The following is a 20,347-nucleotide window of genomic DNA, read 5'->3' as shown; positions in this document are numbered from 1 at the left end:
TAGATAGTGTTTCGTTTTTTCCCTTTATATTCCAATGAATGGACGTAAAGATATTGGTGTAAATACACTGTTTTACAGATTGTCCAGACACATATTAACATTTTGCACAAAATTGTGGGTTTGAGAGCCACAATATCAGTGTGTGCAAGCAGCAGCAGGCCTCTCGCATGTAAGGCTATGTTCACATCTCCAGTAATCATCAGTTAGGACTGATCCAGCAGCGATCCTTGAATAAAAAAGTTGAGCAAATACAACTTTTTTATCCGCCTGAAAAAAATTGAATTCAACTGGATCCATTTTTTTTAAATACTGAAAAATGGATCTGTTAAATAACCATCTGTTTTATTCCCCATTCGAAAAGGATCCATTTTTTGCTTACTGGATCTGTTTCAAATGGATGATTACGTGAACATTCCAGTAGTGCATGTTAAAAATGTATTTTTCCACCTGCAGTAAGCAAACAAACTGATCTTCTTGAAATGGGAGAACAACGGATGGCTAACAAATTGGATCCGTTTTCCATAGACTTCAATGTTAAAAAAACAGATTCAGTTGAAATCAGATTTTTTTCAAGGGGAGAAAAAAATTGTCTGCAAAACTTTTTTGTCAATGGATTATTGCCGGATCCGTTCTAAAGGATGATTTACTAGATATGTGAACTTAGCCCAAGGCTTTATTCATCTTCTTGCTTGCCGCTCTGACATGTGAGTGTATAAAGCAGTCAGCGGCATTCGCTGCCAGTAGACTGCCATTGTGACAAATCCCCTACTGCGCAGTGCATGCTTTGTACGGTGTGCCTCTGTACACCACATTGTTATATACAATGAAAAGGGCTGATCAGCTGACAATCAAAATGCTTGTTCATCAGCCCATTGGATTGTTTATGTTGGCAAAAATATAATGGTTATCAGCAGCTCATCGCCCTGGGGGATGTGCTGCCAGAAGAGACGATGTATGGGGACAGAATGGTGGCATTACCATACAGTTTGTGTTGGTCTGTGTGAACAGGCCCTTAAAGACACGGTAATTGACTACACTTATTGCCTGTCTAAATACACCTCTAATGTGTTTTCCACTACTATGACGCTTATGAAGTCTGCGTAGTGGCTGCTCCCGGGTACAGCAGATTAGTATCCTAGTCATCGATATCATAGCAGTGGGCAACCAATTAAAATGGCTTTTCCGGGCCAAATGCTAAATTTGCAAGAAGTGGCCATGCTGTTAATAAAATAAGGCATACTCACCTCCGTAATCTGCCTACCGCTCTGACAGTCTCTGCTAGGCTGCGAGTAGGGACGTTACTGACAAGCAGCAATCGGACCACTGCAGCCAATCAGCAACCATCAAGTCACTGGAGGTTGGCAGAGTCCATCAAAGTGGCAATGATGAAGCGAGGAGCAAGTATGCCTTGTTTTAAAATCACATTTAGCATTTGGACAAAAAAAAAAACACTTTTCCCCTCCTAAGTAAATTTCCATCTAAATACAAATGCAATAAATATCTGATTGTGTAAGGTTTATATGAACAATCACTGACCTGTGGAAAGAAAGCCATTTTACCCCTTCACAAAGAACCACCCCAGAAGTCATGAATAACTCCGCAAAATAGTGAGTTTCGATGCCCTCCTCTTCATGCTTCTTAAATTGGATCCCAGCTGAAGAGAGCAGCTCTATGGAGTCTTGTGCATACATGTCTTCCCTGGGGAAACACAGGGAGCAGCTTATCAGTACAAGTTAAAAACCATGTAATGAGATAACCTAATCTGCAAGAAATGGCAACAAACACAGAAGAAACAACTCTATATAGTTAACGTGTGCCCACGAAGCTTCAGATATTTTCTGGAGCGTTTCTGCATCTCCCTGGCAGAAAAAACGCAAGCGGATTGTACATGCGTTTTCCTGCCAGGGACATGCGGATGTGAAGCGTTCTTCACATGCATTTCCGCATGCGGGTTGACAAGCGCTTTCCAAGCGATTTTAGCATCACTTGGAAAGTGCTTGACAACTTGGTCACACTATATAAATCCATGCAAACAGCAAACCCCAAACAATGTCAAAAAATAAAAAAATAAATCTATACTTACTTTCTGATGGCCCCCGGAGTCTTGATTCGCTCCGTTCTGGCTTGCCGGCAGCTCGGGGTACACTGAAGGCCCTGCCGTCACATGACTATGACGTCAGCGCAGGTCCTTCAGTCCACCGCGAGCTGCCGGCAAGCGAAGACAAGGAGACCGCGGGCTGTCAGAAGGTAAATATAATATTTATTTTTTATCTTATTCTTTTTTTTTACAGGTTCTATGGTACCCGGGTCCGGAGGAGAGTCTCCTTTTCTCCAGACTCGGGTACCATCCGCACATTGAAACGCTTGGATTCCGCATCTACAGATCCAGTGATGCGGATTCCATGCGTTTCCAATGCAAGTCAATGGCGGCAAAAACTCAGCACTTAAGCAAAATAATTGGTAGTGCTGCGTTTTTTTCCGCAATGATAATCCTCAGCGAAAATTTCCGCAGCATGTGCACAGCACATGAGGATTATCATTGGGGAACATGGCAGGCCTTCTACCATGCGTTTTTAAGCGTTTCTGCAGTGGAATTGCCGCTGCGGAAAAGCTTAAAAAACGCATCGTGGGCACACAGCCTTAAAAGGCAATTTTCAGCAAAAAGGGGACATCATCATCAGGGCCTTTTTTTACCGATAAACTACTGCGGAATAAGCTAATTTTTGGGGAAAAACGGTGCTACTCTTGATGTTTATATGACAGCTTTTCCAACTTTTTGAAAAGTTGACAGAATTTATCAGTAGGACGGAATGGCCGAGCACTGCCTGACAGATTCACTATAATTTGCCACACAAAGGGCCTAAATTATAGCAGAAATGTATCCCAGTCTAGCAGAAAGATGCAGCAGTTTCAACAAGAGGTGTGCGCTTCTTAATTAATTTGGTGCATCTTACTTCGGCAAACATTGGCTTATAAAACACCAGTCTCCATGAACTCCCCCTGAAGTACAGTATATTTTTTGAGCACTCATCTATTAAAACATTCAGTTCTGAAGTTCAGGATCTGGAAGTTACAGACACAAGACATTAATACACTCCACAGCCATTCTGTATGACGTTGGGTGACTACCTTGGCCCCCTGATTAACAATACGTGACTGCTCCATAGCATGTCAGCATTTTCAAAACTGCTGATTTGTGATTATAATAAAGATAATCTGAAGCTTTCTGTAAATGAGGCATATTTGTGCCACAGATTTCACCTGCTGCGATACAACGGAAAGGGCGATATACGCAGAAAAGCCAGAGCAAGGCTGGGCACGGATATGGATGTGACACGGTGAGACGATCACACACAGACAAGCTGATCAGTACCCTGTTGGGTGAGGCTTACGTTAAATTAAACTTAAAGTTGAACTGCCATGTGGAGGTCCCCGGTGGGTATTCTCCTTGCTCATTCATAAAGGTGAGGCCAAGCTGAATTATCTTCAGTAAGTCCACATTACAGCGCAGTAGTTGGTACTGATAGTCTGCGTTGCTCCTGAACTCTCCTATTGGTCTCGCAACTACCCCTGGAAATTCTGTGTCCTGGGAGAAAAAGAATAATATAATGTGTACAGGAATGTACAAGGTTTTATTATTTGCTTCAGATTGCACTGATTACATCACGCAAATGTATATGCCGAATAGTCAAAAATGTTTTATCTAGAAATGAGGAACTACAAAAAAAAAAAACAACAATACCATAGCTCTAGGTAGTTACTGCTTGTAGGACCGCCAGATAGCGCAGGGAGACTTCTAGATATGTAATGACCCTAGAAAAATATAGGTAAGCAGGCCTGGCCTACAAGTGTCCCCATGCCAGCTGGAGGTCTACAGAAGGAGAAGCAGCACCCACCCTTAGACCTCCAACAAAGAACTCTCACCCTAACCAACCGCCCCTTGCTGTGCTCTAATGGGGGGCAAGAAACAAAACTGCTGTATGCAAATGGCGGGTCTTCTTCGAGAAGATTTTGGTTTAGATAAGAACTCTAAATCATGTGCCAAGGTTGGTTAAAAGTTTGGACAGTGGCAGATAGCAACCTTTAATAGGTGGCACTAAGGAGCAAGCCTTCTTCTCCTGGAGAAGAGCCCACAGCAGCAGTCAGATCACACTGGATGCTATAGGTCATCAGTATTGATAACCAAAGCATGCATGCTGCAGTCAATCTGCTTTCTTCATGCAAATAAAGTAATATTAGAATCTTAAAAAGAAAATAATAGAGCAATTCACAAGTTTTTATTAACATTTAAAATAATTTTCCAACCTATGCTATGCTGTGTGCCCACGATGCGTTTTTTAAGCGTTTCCGCAGCGACAAAAACGCTGCAGAAACGCTTAAAAAACGCTTGGTAGAAGGCCTGCCATGTTCCCCAATGATAATCCGCATGTGCTGTGCACATGCTGCGGAAAAGTCCATTAATTTTGCGGACACGCAGCATAATTGCTGCCATTGACTTGCATTGAAACACATATTATCCGTGTCAGCACATTTGCACACATGGATAATATGCGTTTCAATGTGTGGATGGTACCCGGGTCAGGAGGACAGGAGACTCTCCTCCGGACCAGGGTACCACAGAAACTGTGAAAAAAAGAATAAAATAAAAAATAAATACTATACTTACCTTCTGATGGCCCCAGTCTCCTTGTCTTCGCTTGCTGGCAGATCGCGGTGGACTGAAGGACCTGCACAGACGTCATAGTCATGCGATGGCAGGTCCTTCAGTGTACCGCGAGCTGCCGGCAAGCCAGGACGGAGCGAAGCAAGACTGCAGGGGCCATCAGAAGGTAAGTATAGATTTATTTTTTTATTTTTTACCATTCTTTCTGTCACACTAAGCATTTCTGCATCGTGGGCACATAGCCTTACTGCCATGGTAGAAGGAAATGTTTGGTAGAATTATAATACACAACCATTTCACGCCTCCAATCAGGCTTAAACGTCGTTCTTGATCTTTGTGTAAGTTCTACAACTTTTTAATAAACTTTGCATTTAGACTTCTCACCATTTTCCAGGTCTGCCTTTGCAGTCGGTGAATAAGCACATCACAGTTACCATTCAGAGACCGCAAATAAGCCAGTCCTGCTCCCAGCTGAGACAGGAACACTTGTAGGCAACACAGGCCCTGCTCCAGAAGTCCTGGCTCTGCATGGAAACAATGCGCTTATTCACTGACGGCAAATACCTTAAAAGCTGTAAAAAGAAAATTAAAAAAAAAAACCGTTTGTTAGAAAGTTATAAAACTTATCTTTATTGTGACTAAGCTCTAACTATATTAACCTGTAAATGCTCTTTAACCCTGGGGGAGGTAGTGAAAGGGGTCATCAAGACTGAAAAGGACACCCTGCCGTTACTCTATGTGCCATGTGCACACTGTCACATAAGATGACTCATTTCAGCCCAGAAAACCCCTTAAAAGCACAGGCGCGCACACACACACATGCACAGTTTCCTTTGCACAATAAATTACTTTCTATTAATGTCATATGATTGCAGTTTCTGCAGATTTGCAGAATGGGTCGCAGTTTTTAATAGCTCTGTTCTAGGCTTACATGTAATTTATTGGTTAATTTTTTTTTTGGGAGGGGGGAAGGGGGTGAGAGGAGAATTGAAAAAAAACAAACATCAAAATGACCTTATTTTTTTATCAAATGTGGTATAATACACTACATTGACAGAAGGACAGAAGCATTGGGAGGTGTACACATTACAGCTCCAGGGGTTTTTGCGACCTCCGATTCTAAACCCCTAGGTATGGTCCTCACTTTGCACTTATGATGACTTCCGCTCTTCGGGGAAGGCTTTCTACAAGACTTTGTAGGCATCTGTGAGAATTTTTGTCCATTCATCCAGAAGAGCATTTTGTGAGGTCAGACCCTGATCTTGGATGGGGTGGAGGTCAGGGCTGCGTGAGGGGCTGCCATGCTCTTCTTCTTCAAACTCATCCAGCCATGCCTTTATGGACCTTGCTCTCTGCACTGGGCACAGTCATGCAGGAACAAAAAATGGCCTTCCCTCTTCCACAAAACCTTATAGTTGACACAATACAGTCAGGCAATGTTCTCCTGGCATTCTCCATACCCAGACTCATCCGTCAGATACAGAACTATGATCAGTCACTCCATAGGACACACAAAGGGGACTTGAACCCTAGCGCCACCTACTGGACATAGCAATTCTAAAATTCAATATCGAGCCTTGCCCATTGACTTAGGATAAAGGCAAAGCCAAAATCAAGGCTCATTCAAGGCACATTTAAGAGTCTATATTGGCTTTTAGGATTGCTACATCCAACAGGTGGCACTACAGTTCAAATCCTTTTCCCCTCTGAAGAGGCAATTTGCATATTTAATTCCCAGAGGAGCACTGCATGGCTTATAAGCTTCCTCACCCTGGAATGCCACTCTCCACTAGGAGAAACACTACCCCTTAGACTCCACAGAACATGTTTCACTGCACCAAAGTTTAGTGGTGGCGGCTTTATACCACTCTGACACCTGACATTGTGCTTGGTGATGTACGGCTTGCATGCAGCTGTTTGGCAATGAACATCCATGCCATGAAGCTCCCGGCGCACAGTTTTTGCGCTTATGTTAATGACAAAGGAGGTTTGGACTTAGCAGAGCGTTCGTGATTTTTGTGCCCTCTGCTCATCAGCACACGGTGACTCCGCTCTGTAGCTTTACGTTTTCTCCATTTCATGGCAGAATTGTTGCGATTCCTTCCTTTTTTCAATTATATCACTGACAGGTGATGAGGGAATATTTAAAAGAGAAGAAATGTCATGATCAGACTTGTTACACCGGCGATGTCTATTACAGGATGTAACATACCTGGCGGCGTCCTTGCATAGTGGTCCATCTCCCACTGTACAAGAGCGCGCACTTGATCTCCAATCCAGAATGTCTCTCTGGCTTCCCTCCATGCTGTCTGCTTGCCTCTGTTTCTGCTGCTTAAGGGCGGCGCCCGATCACTTCCTGTTTTTTGTACCTGCTGCAGGCACACCCCTTGTGCGTCCTCAGCCTATTGCTGTCTGTCACCTGGTATTTAACCCAGCTGCTCCAATGAATCCCTGCCTGAGCATTGTGTTTCATTCAGTGTGCTCTTTCACTCTGAATGTGCCAGGTCCCCTTCTGTGTTTGCTTGCCTGCCCTTCCTGGAGGCTGTATTTCCAGGCCTGTCTGAACACGCTCCTAGCCTGTTCCTCCCGCCTTCTAGGGGCTGCATACCTAGACCCGCTCCTGTATCTTGCTACTGTGCCTGTTCTTGTCTGTATACTCTTCTAGCCTGTTTCCTGTGTTTCTCTATGTCCGTACCTTTCCTTTTTCTGCAGAGTCTGAACTCGTACCTAACTCCTGCTCGTTGTCACTGTACTTCCGTTTGTGAGTTAGTGGTCCACTCGCTACTTCACTGTAAGTACCCTGTGGGTATCTGGTTCTGCCTTTCCCTTCCTGTCTGTTCCGTGTGTACAGAGCCCTGTCCCCCCTGCTCTGCCTTGTTCACCGCTCCGGCGGTTCAGGCCCGCTCTGCTTTTGCTCACCGCTCCGGCGGTTCTGGCCCGCTCTGACCCTTTGCTCACCGCTCCGGCAGTCTCGCCCCGCTCTGACCCTTTGCTCACCGCTCCGGCAGTCTCGCCCCGCTCTGACCCTTTGCTCACCGCTCCGGCAGTCTCGCCCCGCTCTGACCCTTTGCTCACCGCTCCGGCAGTCTCGCCCCGCTCTGACCCTTTGCTCACCGCTCCGGCAGTCTCGCCCCGCTCTGACCCTTTGCTCACCGCTCCGGCAGTCTCGCCCCGCTCTGACCCTTTGCTCACCGCTCCGGCAGTCTCGCCCCGCTCTGACCCTTTGCTCACCGCTCCGGCAGTCTCGCCCCGCTCTGACCCTTTGCTCACCGCTCCGGCAGTCTCGCCCCGCTCTGACCCTTTGCTCACCGCTCCGGCAGTCTCGCCCCGCTCTAACCCTTTGCTCACCGCTCCGGCAGTCTCGCTCCGCTCTGACCCTCTGCTCACCGCTCCGGCAGTCTCGCCCCGCTCTGACCCTCTGCTCACCGCTCCGGCAGTCTCGCCCCGCTCTGACCCTCTGCTCACCGCTCCGGCAGTCTCGCCCCGCTCTAACCCTTTGCTCACCGCTCCGGCAGTCTCGCTCCGCTCTGACCCTTTGCTCACCGCTCCGGCAGTCTCGCTCCGCTCTGACCCTTTGCTCACCGCTCCGGCAGTCTCGCTCCGCTCTGACCCTTTGCTCACCGCTCCGGCAGTCTCGCTCCGCTCTGACCCTTTGCTCACCGCTCCGGCAGTCTCGCTCCGCTCTGACCCTTTGCTCACCGCTCCGGCAGTCTCGCTCCGCTCTGACCCTTTGCTCACCGCTCCGGCAGTCTCGCTCCGCTCTGACCCTTTGCTCACTGCTCCGGCAGTCTCGCTCCGCTCTGACCCTTTGCTCACTGCTCCGGCAATCTCGCTCCGCTCTGACTACTCATGCTCACCGCTCCAGGCGGCCTCGTCCTGCTCTACTCTTGCTCACCGCTCCAGGCGGCCTCGTCCTGCTCTATTCTCGCTCACCGCTCCAGGCGGCCTCGTCCTGCTCTATTCTCGCTCACCGCTCCAGGCGGCCTCGTCCTGCTCTACTCTCGCTCACCGCTCCAGGCGGCCTCGTCCTGCTCTACTCTCGCTCACCGCTCCAGGCGGCCTCGTCTTGCCCTGCTCTCGCTCACCACTCTGGGCGGCCTTACTCTGCTGTGTTTGTCCGCCACATCTGTGGTTCTGTTCCTGAGTCCCAGTGTGTACTCGGTCCTATCTCGCCTGTGTTCCTACCTGCTAGTGCCTCCCTGTCTGCACTCTAGCCGTGCTTGCCTGTACCCCCCTGCCTGCCTGCATACCAGTCGTGCCTGCCTATACCCAGCAGTCTGTGTGCCAGCCTAACCTGTCTGTTCCTGTATTCCTCTGTGTGGGTCAACAGCCGTGTCCGGGGTCTGTCCTGGAGTAGCACCTGGTCCCTCTGCTCGGTTCCTCCTTGGTGCACTGGCGTCGTATGCAGTCGTGCGACCCTGGTCGGATCGGGTGAATACCTAGTTACGCCCCTCCAGGCATTCACTCTCCGGCACGGTCCAGTGGAATCACACGCACACGCTGCTCAGCCCGGGCGTGTGCATTACACAGGACCAGGATCACATTCAGTGAGCTCTTTAGCACGAGCCATTCTATCACTAATATTGGTAAATGCAGCCAGCAAGGCGAGGAGGGGCTGGATGTGATACACCGAGGGGATGGGACTGAATGGAGAACCGGAACTGAATGACTGAGAAGTGTCCCAATACTTTTTTCTCACATAGTGTATAATGTCTTTAGTCTAGGGGTTTGTCTGATTGTGACAGTACCATGTCATTATTTTTTCTATTGTCAGTGAAATAATTTTAAATAAAAACTTTTTTTTTACTCATTAACTTCTTTTAATCTGACTTCGGTTCTGTTAACATCTTGCTGTGACCCTATATCATTAAAATCTCCTAACGTATATACATGTAATGTACACGGGCATCTGGTCACTGAACGGGATGAAGCACTGATGGACATATTGGTCGATAATCATTACAGGGGTTACAGGAATATATTTTTACTAACAGAGTCAGCTCCCTGCCTGTTTTACGCAGCGCCGGATAAGAGAGGTCACTGACTGCTCCTGCTGGTGATTCAGCTGCTCCACATCAATAGGGCAGATCCTCATCTTCTGGGCTGCTCTGTTGATGGGACATGACTGCCTCAGTGATGCTGATTGACAGCTGGCTCCCCGCAGTTAGGCAGTGGGGAGCCAGCTGTCAATCAGTATGACGTCGGCAGTCATCCATCGACAGAGCAGAGTGGAAGAGAAGCCACTGCTCTGTAGATGTGATGTAAGCGAAGGCGGCTGAATCGCCGGCAGGAGTGGTCTATGACCAATCTGTGCCAGCAGTGATCGGCACCGGGCACAACAGGCAGGTAGGTAGTTCTTGTAGTAAAAAGATTAAATAGTCCTGATGCCCCCTTAAAGGGGGCAAGACTCCCGCTGTGTGTAAGAGCCATGAGTCTGGATACCTGGCTTTTGTGTTTGGCCCACAGAAGAGGCCCCATAGTGATACTGTGTCAAACCCAGAAGCTTTGTGAGTTGAATTACATAAGGATCTATTATGGCTGGAGATTGTAGAAAGTTACCGAGCTTTTCATTATACAGTCAGCTTTAATTACATGACTGGATAACAAGTAGGTAAGAGAACAGCAGTGGAGGCTTTGTCAGTAGAGATGTACATACACAGCACACCACAAGGCGGCCAGGATTAGCAGGAATAATCCGCATCTCATGATATATTCCAATGCACAGCAGCCAGATTACAGCAATCACTTTTGGAAGACACGACCCCTAGACATACCATTGCAACATAATTATACTTGCGTATAACTTGACGGATTCTCTTCATCTGTTCATCCAGGTTGCAGGCCCAGACCTCGCAGATGCGCTGGCTGTGGTCCACTGTTGCTGCGGGCATAGTGGTTCTCGGGGAGGGGCTCAGAGGGAGGCATCAAAATGTCGCACGTGGCCACAGAAGTGTTTCATAGGTGGAGAGCTGAGTTACTTCTATGAAGCTGAAAAATGAGAAAGCATAAAAAATGAGCTGACAAATTGCTAGAGGTGAGGCAGGAAGATCCACCTTGGGTATATGCACATTGACACGTCAGATAAGCTGCACATTTTCAGGCAAAACGTCAGATGCGCAGTACCGTACCAGCATTGTGGATGGCATTTTACAGACTCTCATTCACACGTTGTGAAGAAAATTTGTACCAGAAAGTGCGCTTTGGAACTGAAATCCACATGAATGTCAATTCGCTGTCTGCAGACATGCTGTGGATTTACCTCTGAATTCAATCTCTGCATTGCAAACTCCAGAATACATGGTGAGAATGTGCAGCAATAATAGACGTTTATGCTGAAGGCCATGGCAAAATTTCTGCTATAGATTTTCTTCCAGCATGTGGATGAAATTTTACAAAAGTTCTGTGTTCTTTTAGACATCAACCAGTCATAAATTTAGTTTTTGTCTGAAAATTATTTTTGCAATAAGGTTTGACTTTTCCATAAGTATAGGTGCATCTCACTAAATTAGAATATCATCAAAAAGTTAATTTCTTTCAGCTCTTCAATACAAAAAGTGAAACTCATATTATATAGAGTCATTACAAACAGAGTGATCTATTTCAAGTGTTTATTTCTGTTAATGTTGATGATTATGGCTTACAGCCAATGAAAACAGAAAAGTCATTATCTCAGTAAATGAAAATAATTAACAAAAAACACCCGCAAAGGCTTCCTAAGCATTTAAAAAGGTCCCTTAGTCTGTTTCAGTAGGCTCCACAGTCATGGGGAAGACTGCTGACTTGACAGATGTCCAGAAGGCAGTCATTAACACACTCCACAAGATCCCAGAGTTCCAATTTTCATTTGGAAATCAAGGTCCCAGAGTCTCGAGGAAGAGTGGAGAGGCCACAATCCAAGCTGCTTGAGGTCTAGTGTGAAGTTTCCACAATCAGTGATCGTTTGGGGAGCGATGTCATCTGCTGGTGGAGGTCCACTGTGTTTTATCAAGACCAAAGTCAGCGCAGCCGTCTACCAGGAAATTTTAGAGCACTTCATGCTTCCCTGTGCCGACAAGCTTTTTGGAGATGGAAATGTCATTCTCCAGCAGGACTTGGCACCTGTTCACACTGCCAAAAGTACCAATACCTGGTTTAAACACAACAGTATCACTGTGCTTGATTGGCCAGCAAACTCGCCTGACCTTAACCCCATAGAGAATCTATGGGGTATTGTCAAGAGGAAGATGAGAGACACCGGACCCAACAATGCAGACGAGCTGAAGGCTGCTATCAAAGCAACCTGGGCTTCCATAACACCTCAGCAGTGCCACAGCTGATCGCCTCCATGCCACGCTGTATTGATGCAGTAATTGATGCAAAAGGAGCCCCGACCAAGTATTGAGTGCATTTACTGAACATGCATTTCAGATTTTAAAATAATTTTTCAAGCTGTTGTTATAAAGTATTCTAATTTACTGAGATAATGACTTTTGTGTTTTTCATTGGCTGTAAACCATAATCATCAACATTAACAGAAATAAACACATGAAATAGATCACTCTGTTTGTAATGACTCTATATAATATGACTTTCACTTTTTGTATTGAAGAACTGAAATAAATTAACTTTTTGATGATATTCTAATTTAGTGAGATGCACCTGTGTCACAGCAGAGGCAGCTGCAGATTATCAGTGAGCTCCACAGACGGCAGGGCTTGTTTCCTATTATATAGCATTGTGTATTTACAATTGCAGGTCACCTTTCTACTCAGTTAATTCTTCTCTTTTCCATTAGGTCTATGACATCAAATGATTAAAAACTGACTGGCTGAATCCTTCTAAGCTCTATGTAGAAACAGGTCAATTTTCCCTTCATGAGTCATAAGTCACTGCAAAAGTCCCTGTCAGAGGGAGGAGGGAGCAGCTGAGTCAGGAGTTGAAGAGGGGAATGATAAATGCAGGAACAAGAGACTTCCTGTTTCTACATAGAGCAGAGAAAAGAGAAGAATTACTTGGGTAGAAAGGTAAAATGAGCAATTCTAAGTACACATCGCTCTATAATATGATGATTGCAACATATTCAGAGGATAATGGGAGGGCTTCTTTAAGCAAGACTGTCCACATCTAGTAAGAATGTGGTCAGAAATATGTAAATCACATACTTGTGGTCCCATGACTGCCAGCCTGCTCTCACCGCTGACACCGGAGAATCCTGACAGTGTGAGGTGTGCGCACCGTGAGGATTCAGCCATCTGCAGTCACATAGAGAGACTGCAGACTTTTAGCAAAACACGGAAAAACCTTTTTCAGCGCTCTGGTAGTGTCAAAGCACTTGCCAAGTTTCTGCCTGCCCGGCTCTATTCCTCGCCCATCCTCCCCTTCCTACACGAGACTGACAACGCATTGTCTGTGTAATAAGGGCAGCGAGCTGTCTGGTAAGCAAAAGAAAATAGGATGGGCAAGGAATAGAGTCGGGCAACTTCTTTGATACTCGCCGAGCACCTAAGCATGATTCGCATATGAATTAAAACAGCGATTTTTCGGCCAGGGAATAACAGATTACAGTAAAGATGTGGATGGCAATAAGAGCAGTATGATCATGTATAGAGTTTGGGTGGGCTGGCTCGTGCAGACATATTCCCATTAAACACCAGAGAATAACTTTTATTTTTCCATCAACAAAGTCATATGAGGTTTTTTTCTTTATGGCTGAGACAAGCTGTAGTTTTGAGCAACACCATTTATTTTACCATAATACAATACACTGTAAAATAGAAAAAAAATTCAAGGGCGGTGAAATTGTGAAAAAAAGCAATTCTGACATTTTTTATGGCGGTCTTTGTGAGGCAAGAATGACATGGAAACAGTGTCCTGTTCAGTGCAATTACGGAGATGCCAAATTTGCCCATTTTTATTTTATTCTAGTTTTCCCTGTATGAATGTACATGCAGAGATAGCTGTCAATCACTAGTAAGACCGCCCACTGGACTCAGTCATACAAATACCAGGGATGTCAATGGATAAAACACAAGTTATACTGAATCTTTCCCACCTATACATCATTCTGCACAGCTCCTCCTGCATGTACACCGTGACAGGTTCTCTTTAACATACTGACACTTGCAGGAAACCACAGTCACTCAGGGCTCACTCACACTGGCGTATAACTCGGGTGAGTCCCATCTGATGTTTTATCACATAGCACTCAGCCAATGAGGTACAATGGGGCAGTGTTGATCAGTGTTTTCTTTCTCATGCCAATGATTATTGTTTGATATTTATGGAATAACATTTGAAGCTTTTATCTATTTTTTGGATGTGCCAATCAACTTGACTTTTTCTTGGATTAATTTCCTGACGGTCAGCAGCATTTGAAACGGCATCCATAGCATACAAAGCACAGATCTGGTCAATCACTAAACGGTGAGCGATTATTCTTTGTTTAGTATGTCATTGACATAATGGATCCGATTCTCTCGCAGAGAACTTATGCTCCTGTGATCCCGGCCTCACACCTTTCTATAAAATAGAGCGAGTCCTAAAGGAATGATCGACCTTTCATCTCCGGTCAGGAGTCTCTGCTGTAGGAAGACTCGCTCCTTCTATGCAGAAGTGGAGCAGAGTTCAGCAGCACAACAACACCACTTTGTCACAAAGAGCGGACGTCCCGACGTGCACTTGATGATGCATATTACAACATGACGTTTTTGAAATAGATTTTTAGGCTGTTTTTTTTCCCATCTACCTGGAATTCCAAAACCCGGTAACCATTTACTTCTGTAAAAGGCAAACTGGCTTTCATACTACATAAGCCTGAGCCCTGATTTATGTAACTGTGTGCCATAGATCAGGCACTGGGGAACAGTGCAATAAACGTGTAGTAGATAGTGCTATAACGTACAATGACACCATCTGGCCCAACACATGGCAGGGTCTGTACCAGTGCAGCCTACAGATACGCTTGGTCCTAGACTAAATCTGGCCACACATCAGACGGCTGCCGGTGGTACGGTGGCCTTCTCTCCCGACACATCCCATAACCAGGAACGCTTGGCCGAGAGAGCCGCTGCCAGAATCACCCGTCAGGGGTTTATTTTCCCGCTGAACATAAGGATCCATTGATTAAATTGCAACTGCTTCATCCTTATGTCCCCCTACATAATATGTTGGGGGGAGACCAGCGGGGAAGCATTACCATGCAGGCATCATTGTGGGTGAGAATAAGACTTTTATTTACTTGTTTTTTTCACTTTGTTCATCTGGCTGATTTCTATAAGAAAAGATAAAAAACACACTACAATCTGCATGATTTACTGAGTATGTGTTGTACAGCTTTTTCTGCAGAAATAAATCCAGTTAATTCGAGCATACCCCATGACAATTCCACACCCCATTTCTAATAGCTTGTAAACTGGTCAGACTGGGGAAGAGAAGGCAGGGGACAGGCACAGGTTGGAGGGCATGGAGTGAAGGTGAATCCACAGGGAGCCGAGCACAAAGGGAGCGGTGGGAAAGAGTTAACACACTCCTGCTCTGCGCAGTGTAAGCAATACAGAAGGAAACGAATAATCTGGATGCCGTATGTTCACACCTTGTGGTTTTCTCATCCATTTTTTGCTGCAAAAAAAACAAGCATTTTACTTTACAAGGAAAGTGAATGAGGTTTCTGAAATCTCATGCACGTGTTGCTTATCTTTTCCCTGCAGATTTGTAGCATTTCCAGTCTGCAGCATATCAATTCTTTCATCATTTTCACCCATTTTAATAACTAGGAAAAAACACATCAAAAACAAGCTATTTTATGCAGCGTTTTTCCTGCAGAAATGTCTGTAGCCAATACTTAACGTGTGCATATACTGCAGGGGTTAAACCACTTAGGATATCTTCCCACAATTAATATTTGGTGCAGATTTTCTGCACCTATTATGTAAATTAGGTTTCTTGCATTTTTTTTACTGTGTGCGTTTTTTAACGCTGCAGTTTTCGTCTCTTGTTGGTATGTCATGCTTTAAATAAAGATGCTTTGTTTTTAAAACTTCCAGGTATTTGTCCTTGACAAAACTTTATTGATATACTTAGGTGCGGATTACATGAGTTTTTGATGCATAACCGCTGCAGAAACACATGTGCATTTTTTACCTGCAGAATGTCCGCTCCTAATGCGATGGGGAAAATCTGCACAGAAAAGTCAGCGTAACAGCAAGAGAAATGGACATGCCGCAGATAAGAAACCCGCACCGCAGGTCAGTTTATGCTGCGTTAAAAAGAAGCACAGGGGGCAGCAGAACTCTATAAATTCCATCCACTTTGCTGGAACTATAAGATGCTGCGTTTTTGATGAGGCAAAAACATGCAGCGTCAAAAACGCACCAAAAGCTCATCGTGGAAATATAGTCTAAAGCTGCTGGAGCTGTGCCTGTTAGAGGGTTAAACGAGGCAGCAGCTCCTGTGTGCAACCTGCTCAGAATACTGCAGCTCCTCTAGTCTTCGATTGCGTTCCCACACCTTATGGGCCGGCGGCTTCCACAGTGCAGCAGCGGGAAGCCTTCCATCATGCCACTCTCCCTACACTGTACCTGCTCAACTGAGAGCACCACAGGCCAATCAAGGAGCTTAGCAGCCCCCCAATGGTAAAAGACAACAATGATGGGGGGTGGAGCTAAAGTAGAATATTCAATATTGTCAAAAGTCAGAATTGTGCAATTTGTTCGGCCTAAACATCAGACCTTCATTGATATTTGTAAACCAAAAGCAAGAGTGGCTCCAAACCACAGAACATGTAGGAGTCTTCCCATTAGAGCTCTTCTCTCTGTAATCTCCACTCCTGATTTTGGCTTAGAAATACTGACTAGTGATGAGCGAGCGCTAAAATGCTCCGGTGCTCGTTGCTCAAGTCGAGCAAATAGGAATATTCGAGTGCTCTGTCCGAGTAATGAGCCCAATGTAAGTCTATGGGAAACTCAAGCATTTTTCCGGCGGTCCCCCCGGCGGTCTGCAGAGGGCCTAAAAATTGCCCAAATCGGTGGGAACAGTGCTCAAATGACATGGGAACAGCATGGGAAAGACCCCTGGAAGCATTTCTGACACCCAGGTCACTGCTGTCAACAATGTTGTCAGAGGTATTCTGCCACTTTTACGGACTCACAATAAAACATACAAAAACAAAACCAAAATGGATTTTCCTGGACAAAATGATAAGGAACATCCTTTCCAGGGTAATGACTTGTATATAAGGCAAAATAAATAACAAAAATGCTCCACCACACTTTGGGCTATGTTCACATGTAGCGTTTTTGCACTTTTGCATTGCTTTAAACCGTGAAAAATGCATTCACTGGGAAATGTCATTTTAACATTTTACAACCTTATCTGGCCATGTGGTGTGTGAGACATCATCAGACACATCCTGTTTCATTTATGAAAGTCACAAAGCCTATTTTTACAGTGCCATCAGGCGGCCCTTACTATTCTTAAAGGACCAGCAGTCAGCCCTCACTATTGGTAGAGATCCATCAGCTAGCTATGCTTTGTTGTTCCCATTATTAAAGAGTAGGTCTCCTATACTGTTATTGCGTATGCATTGACTGCAAGGGCTGCCAAAATTTGGAAGCACCCCAATACCATGAAGAGACGTAGAGGAGGGTTTCATAAAAAAAAATGATACCATTGTTAAAGCGCACCTGTCAGCAGGATAGTGCGCAGTAAACCACATACACTGTCAGGTGGGCGACATTACACTGATTAAACTGATACCTTTGTTGATCAAATCCACCCTGTGGATCTTTTTTAATCTTTATTTTCATTCATGAGATAATGATATGCTCGCACTTTGGGGCGGGCCTTTGGGGAGGGGCTTTATCTGGTGCTCTGCTTATGTATTCCACTGTATGCCTTATGACAGGTCACTGTGCCTTCAGTGACCTGCCTACTATTTTAAATATTGCCTGTGTAATTGTGGTACATATCAAGAAATTTGCCTGCAGCAAAACAGTCCCGCCGCCCGTGCATGCGCAGTAGCATCTCTACTGCGGCCAGCGGCATCATATTGCTGTAGGCAAATTTCAACAAAGGCCTTTTGGTACTGCAACATTTTATTAGCCCTCTCTGCCCCGGGAAGGAGAGACAGAAAGTTCTCCTTGTAGCGAGGGTCTAGAAATGTCACCAACCATTAATTAATGTGGGCCAAAATGTGTACAACGTGAGGGTCACGGGAAAGGCAGCGGAACATAAACTTCAGCCATGTGTGCCAGACTACCAACAGCCAAGACATCCCTATCCTGACCAAGAGGATGACTGTCCATGCTCTCCTCCTCATTCTCCCTCTCCTCAGGCCATCCACGCTGAATAGACGGTATGACAGTTGTGTGGGTAGTACAGTCTATAGATCAGGAAAATAGCCCCTGTTCCTCCTCTTCTTCCTCGTTATCATCCAATCAGCGTTGGGATGAGATGAGGCTGGGCTGTGTGTAATCACCCTGTATGGTTCCTTGCTCCATCTCATCGTGCTCCACCTGCAATGCCTCCTCTTTGTGAGCAGAGAGCGTTTCAGAAGACAGAGAAGCGGGATGGTGATGCTAATTATGGTGTCATCGCCGCTCACCATCTTGGTGGAGTCCTCAAAGTTTTGGAGGATGGTACAGATGTCTGACATCCATGCCCACTCATCAGCTTTTATGTGTGGAGGTTGACATAAATAACGACGGGCGTGTTGAAGCTGTTAGTCAACAACTGCCCTCTGCTGCTCACAAATCCTTCCCAACATATGCAACGTAGAGTTCCAACGCGTGATGACATCGCACAGCAGTCTGTGAGCTGGAAGCTGCAAACACTGCTGAACCACTGTGAGGGCGGTGGAAGCTGTAGATTACTTTCTAAAATTGGCACAAAAGCGGAGTACTTGGACAAGCAGCTCAGGCAGATCCAGGTAGGTTTTGAGAAACAACTGAACCAATAGGTTGAGCACATGGGCCAAGAATGGTACGTGTGTGAGCTTGCCTAGCTTCCGATCTTCTGGCTCTGTTACAGCTTTCAACAACTTTGCAGTGTTGTGCGGTTTGTCCCCTAAGCATATTAGCTTCTGCACAGCCTGTTGCCGCTTGGCCGAGGCAGTGCTGAAGTATTTCCAGCTTCCGACTGATGTCGTCATTTCAGAGATGGAGGCTGAAGAGGAGGAGGAGGAGCAGGTGGTGCAGGAGCTGTAGAATGTGGGGGCAACCCAGATTGACCCAGGGCCCGCAATCCTCGGCATCAGGAGGACGTGTTCCATCCCAGGGTCCAACCGGGTCCTGGCTTCCACTATATTAACCCAGTGTGCTGTCAGCGAGATGTACCATCCCTGACCACAAGTACTTGTCCATGAGGCCGTGGTTAGGTGGACCTTCGCAGTAACGGCGTTGTTAAGCGCACAGTTAACCCTTTCGCAACCTTGGGATTTTTCGTTTTTGTATTTTCGTTTTTTGCTCCCCTTGTTCCCAGAGCCATAGCGTTTTTATTTCTTGGTCAATATGGCCATGTGAGAGCTTATTTTTTGCGGGACGAGTTGTACTTTTCAACGCCATTACTAGTTTTACCATATCGTGTACGGGAAAAAAATTCCAAGTGCGGTGAAATTGCAAAAAAAGTGCAATACCAGAGTTTTTTGTTTTTGTTTTTTTTACCACGTTCACTGAATGCTAAAACTGACCTGCCATTCTTATTCTCCAGGTCATTACGAGTTCGTAGACACCAAACATGTATAGGTTCTTTTTTATTCAAGTGGTGAAAAAAAATTCCAAAATTTGGTAAAAAAATCTATATATATTGTGCCATTTTCTGAGACCTGTAGCGTCTCCATTTTTCGGGATCTGGGGCAGGGTGAGGGTTTATTTTTTGCGCGCCGGGCTGACGTTTTTATTGATAACATTTTGGGGTAGATCCGATGTTTTGATCGCCCGTAATTGCATTTTATTGCAATTTTGCGGGGACCAAAAAACTTAATTCTGGCGTTTAGAATATTTTTGTCGTTACGCCGTTTACCAATCGGATTAATTCTTTTTTTATATTGATAGATCGGGCGATTCTAAATATGTCTATGTAGGTTTTTTTTTTTTATTATTTTATTTTGAATGGGCAGGTGGGGGGGTGATTTAAAATTTTATATTTTTTTAACTTTTTTTATATTTTTAAAAACTTTTTTTTTTTTTTTTCACTTTTTGCATGCTTCTATAGTTTTCATAGGAGACTAGAAGCAGCAACTGTCCGATCACCTCTGCTACATATAGGGGATCAGCAGATCCCCTGTATGCAGCAGAAATGGTCCTGTGCTATGAGTGCCGACCACTAGGTGGCGCTCATAGCAACCAGCTCATGACAACCGCAGGCATCTGCAGACCCTGGATTGTCATGCCCACCCATCGGTGACCCGCGATCACGTGACGGGGTCGCCGATGGGCGGGGCTTAGGACGCGCTTCCTGGAAGAGCGCGTTAAATGCTGCTGTTGGAGATTGACAGCGGCATTTAACATGTTAACAGCCGCGGGTGGATCGCGATTCCACCCGCGGCTGTTGCGGGCACATGTCAGCTGTAATAATCAGCTGACATGTGCTTGGTTCAGTGCGGGCCCAGCGCCGGAGCCCTCACTGAACCGGGGAATTACAGCCTGTGCGTACTAATACGTCACAGGCTGTAAAGGGGTTATGTTCTGGGACACATGCTTGTGTAATGCG

At 45.6% G+C, this 20,347-nt stretch overlaps 1 protein-coding gene across 6 annotated transcripts in view; it reads right to left on the bottom strand.

Moving 5' to 3' along the window:
* Window positions 1–20,347, bottom strand: part of CNOT7 (CCR4-NOT transcription complex subunit 7) — a 53,982-nt gene that overhangs the window by 24,858 nt on the left and 8,777 nt on the right. For 4 of the 6 annotated variants that reach the window (XM_073645409.1, XM_073645407.1, XM_073645408.1 and 1 more), the window contains 3 exons: window positions 10,438–10,651; window positions 3,393–3,586; window positions 1,537–1,698 (listed from right to left, as the gene is read on the bottom strand). In XM_073645409.1, coding sequence (XP_073501510.1) covers window positions 1,537–1,698; window positions 3,393–3,586; window positions 10,438–10,554 — 473 coding nt within the window. In that variant the 5' untranslated portion in view covers window positions 10,555–10,651. The remainder of the gene's footprint in view (window positions 1–1,536; window positions 1,699–3,392; window positions 3,587–10,437; window positions 10,652–20,347) is intronic. The other 2 variants (XM_073645412.1, XM_073645411.1) reach the window with 2 other exon arrangements.

Source organism: Phyllobates terribilis, unplaced genomic scaffold, assembly GCF_046119375.1.
Source record: "Phyllobates terribilis strain yellow unplaced genomic scaffold, ASM4611937v1 Scaffold_1__5_contigs__length_1240528914, whole genome shotgun sequence".
Lineage (NCBI taxonomy): Eukaryota > Metazoa > Chordata > Amphibia > Anura > Dendrobatidae > Phyllobates > Phyllobates terribilis.
This window is presented reverse-complemented; position numbering and strand designations above follow the sequence as displayed.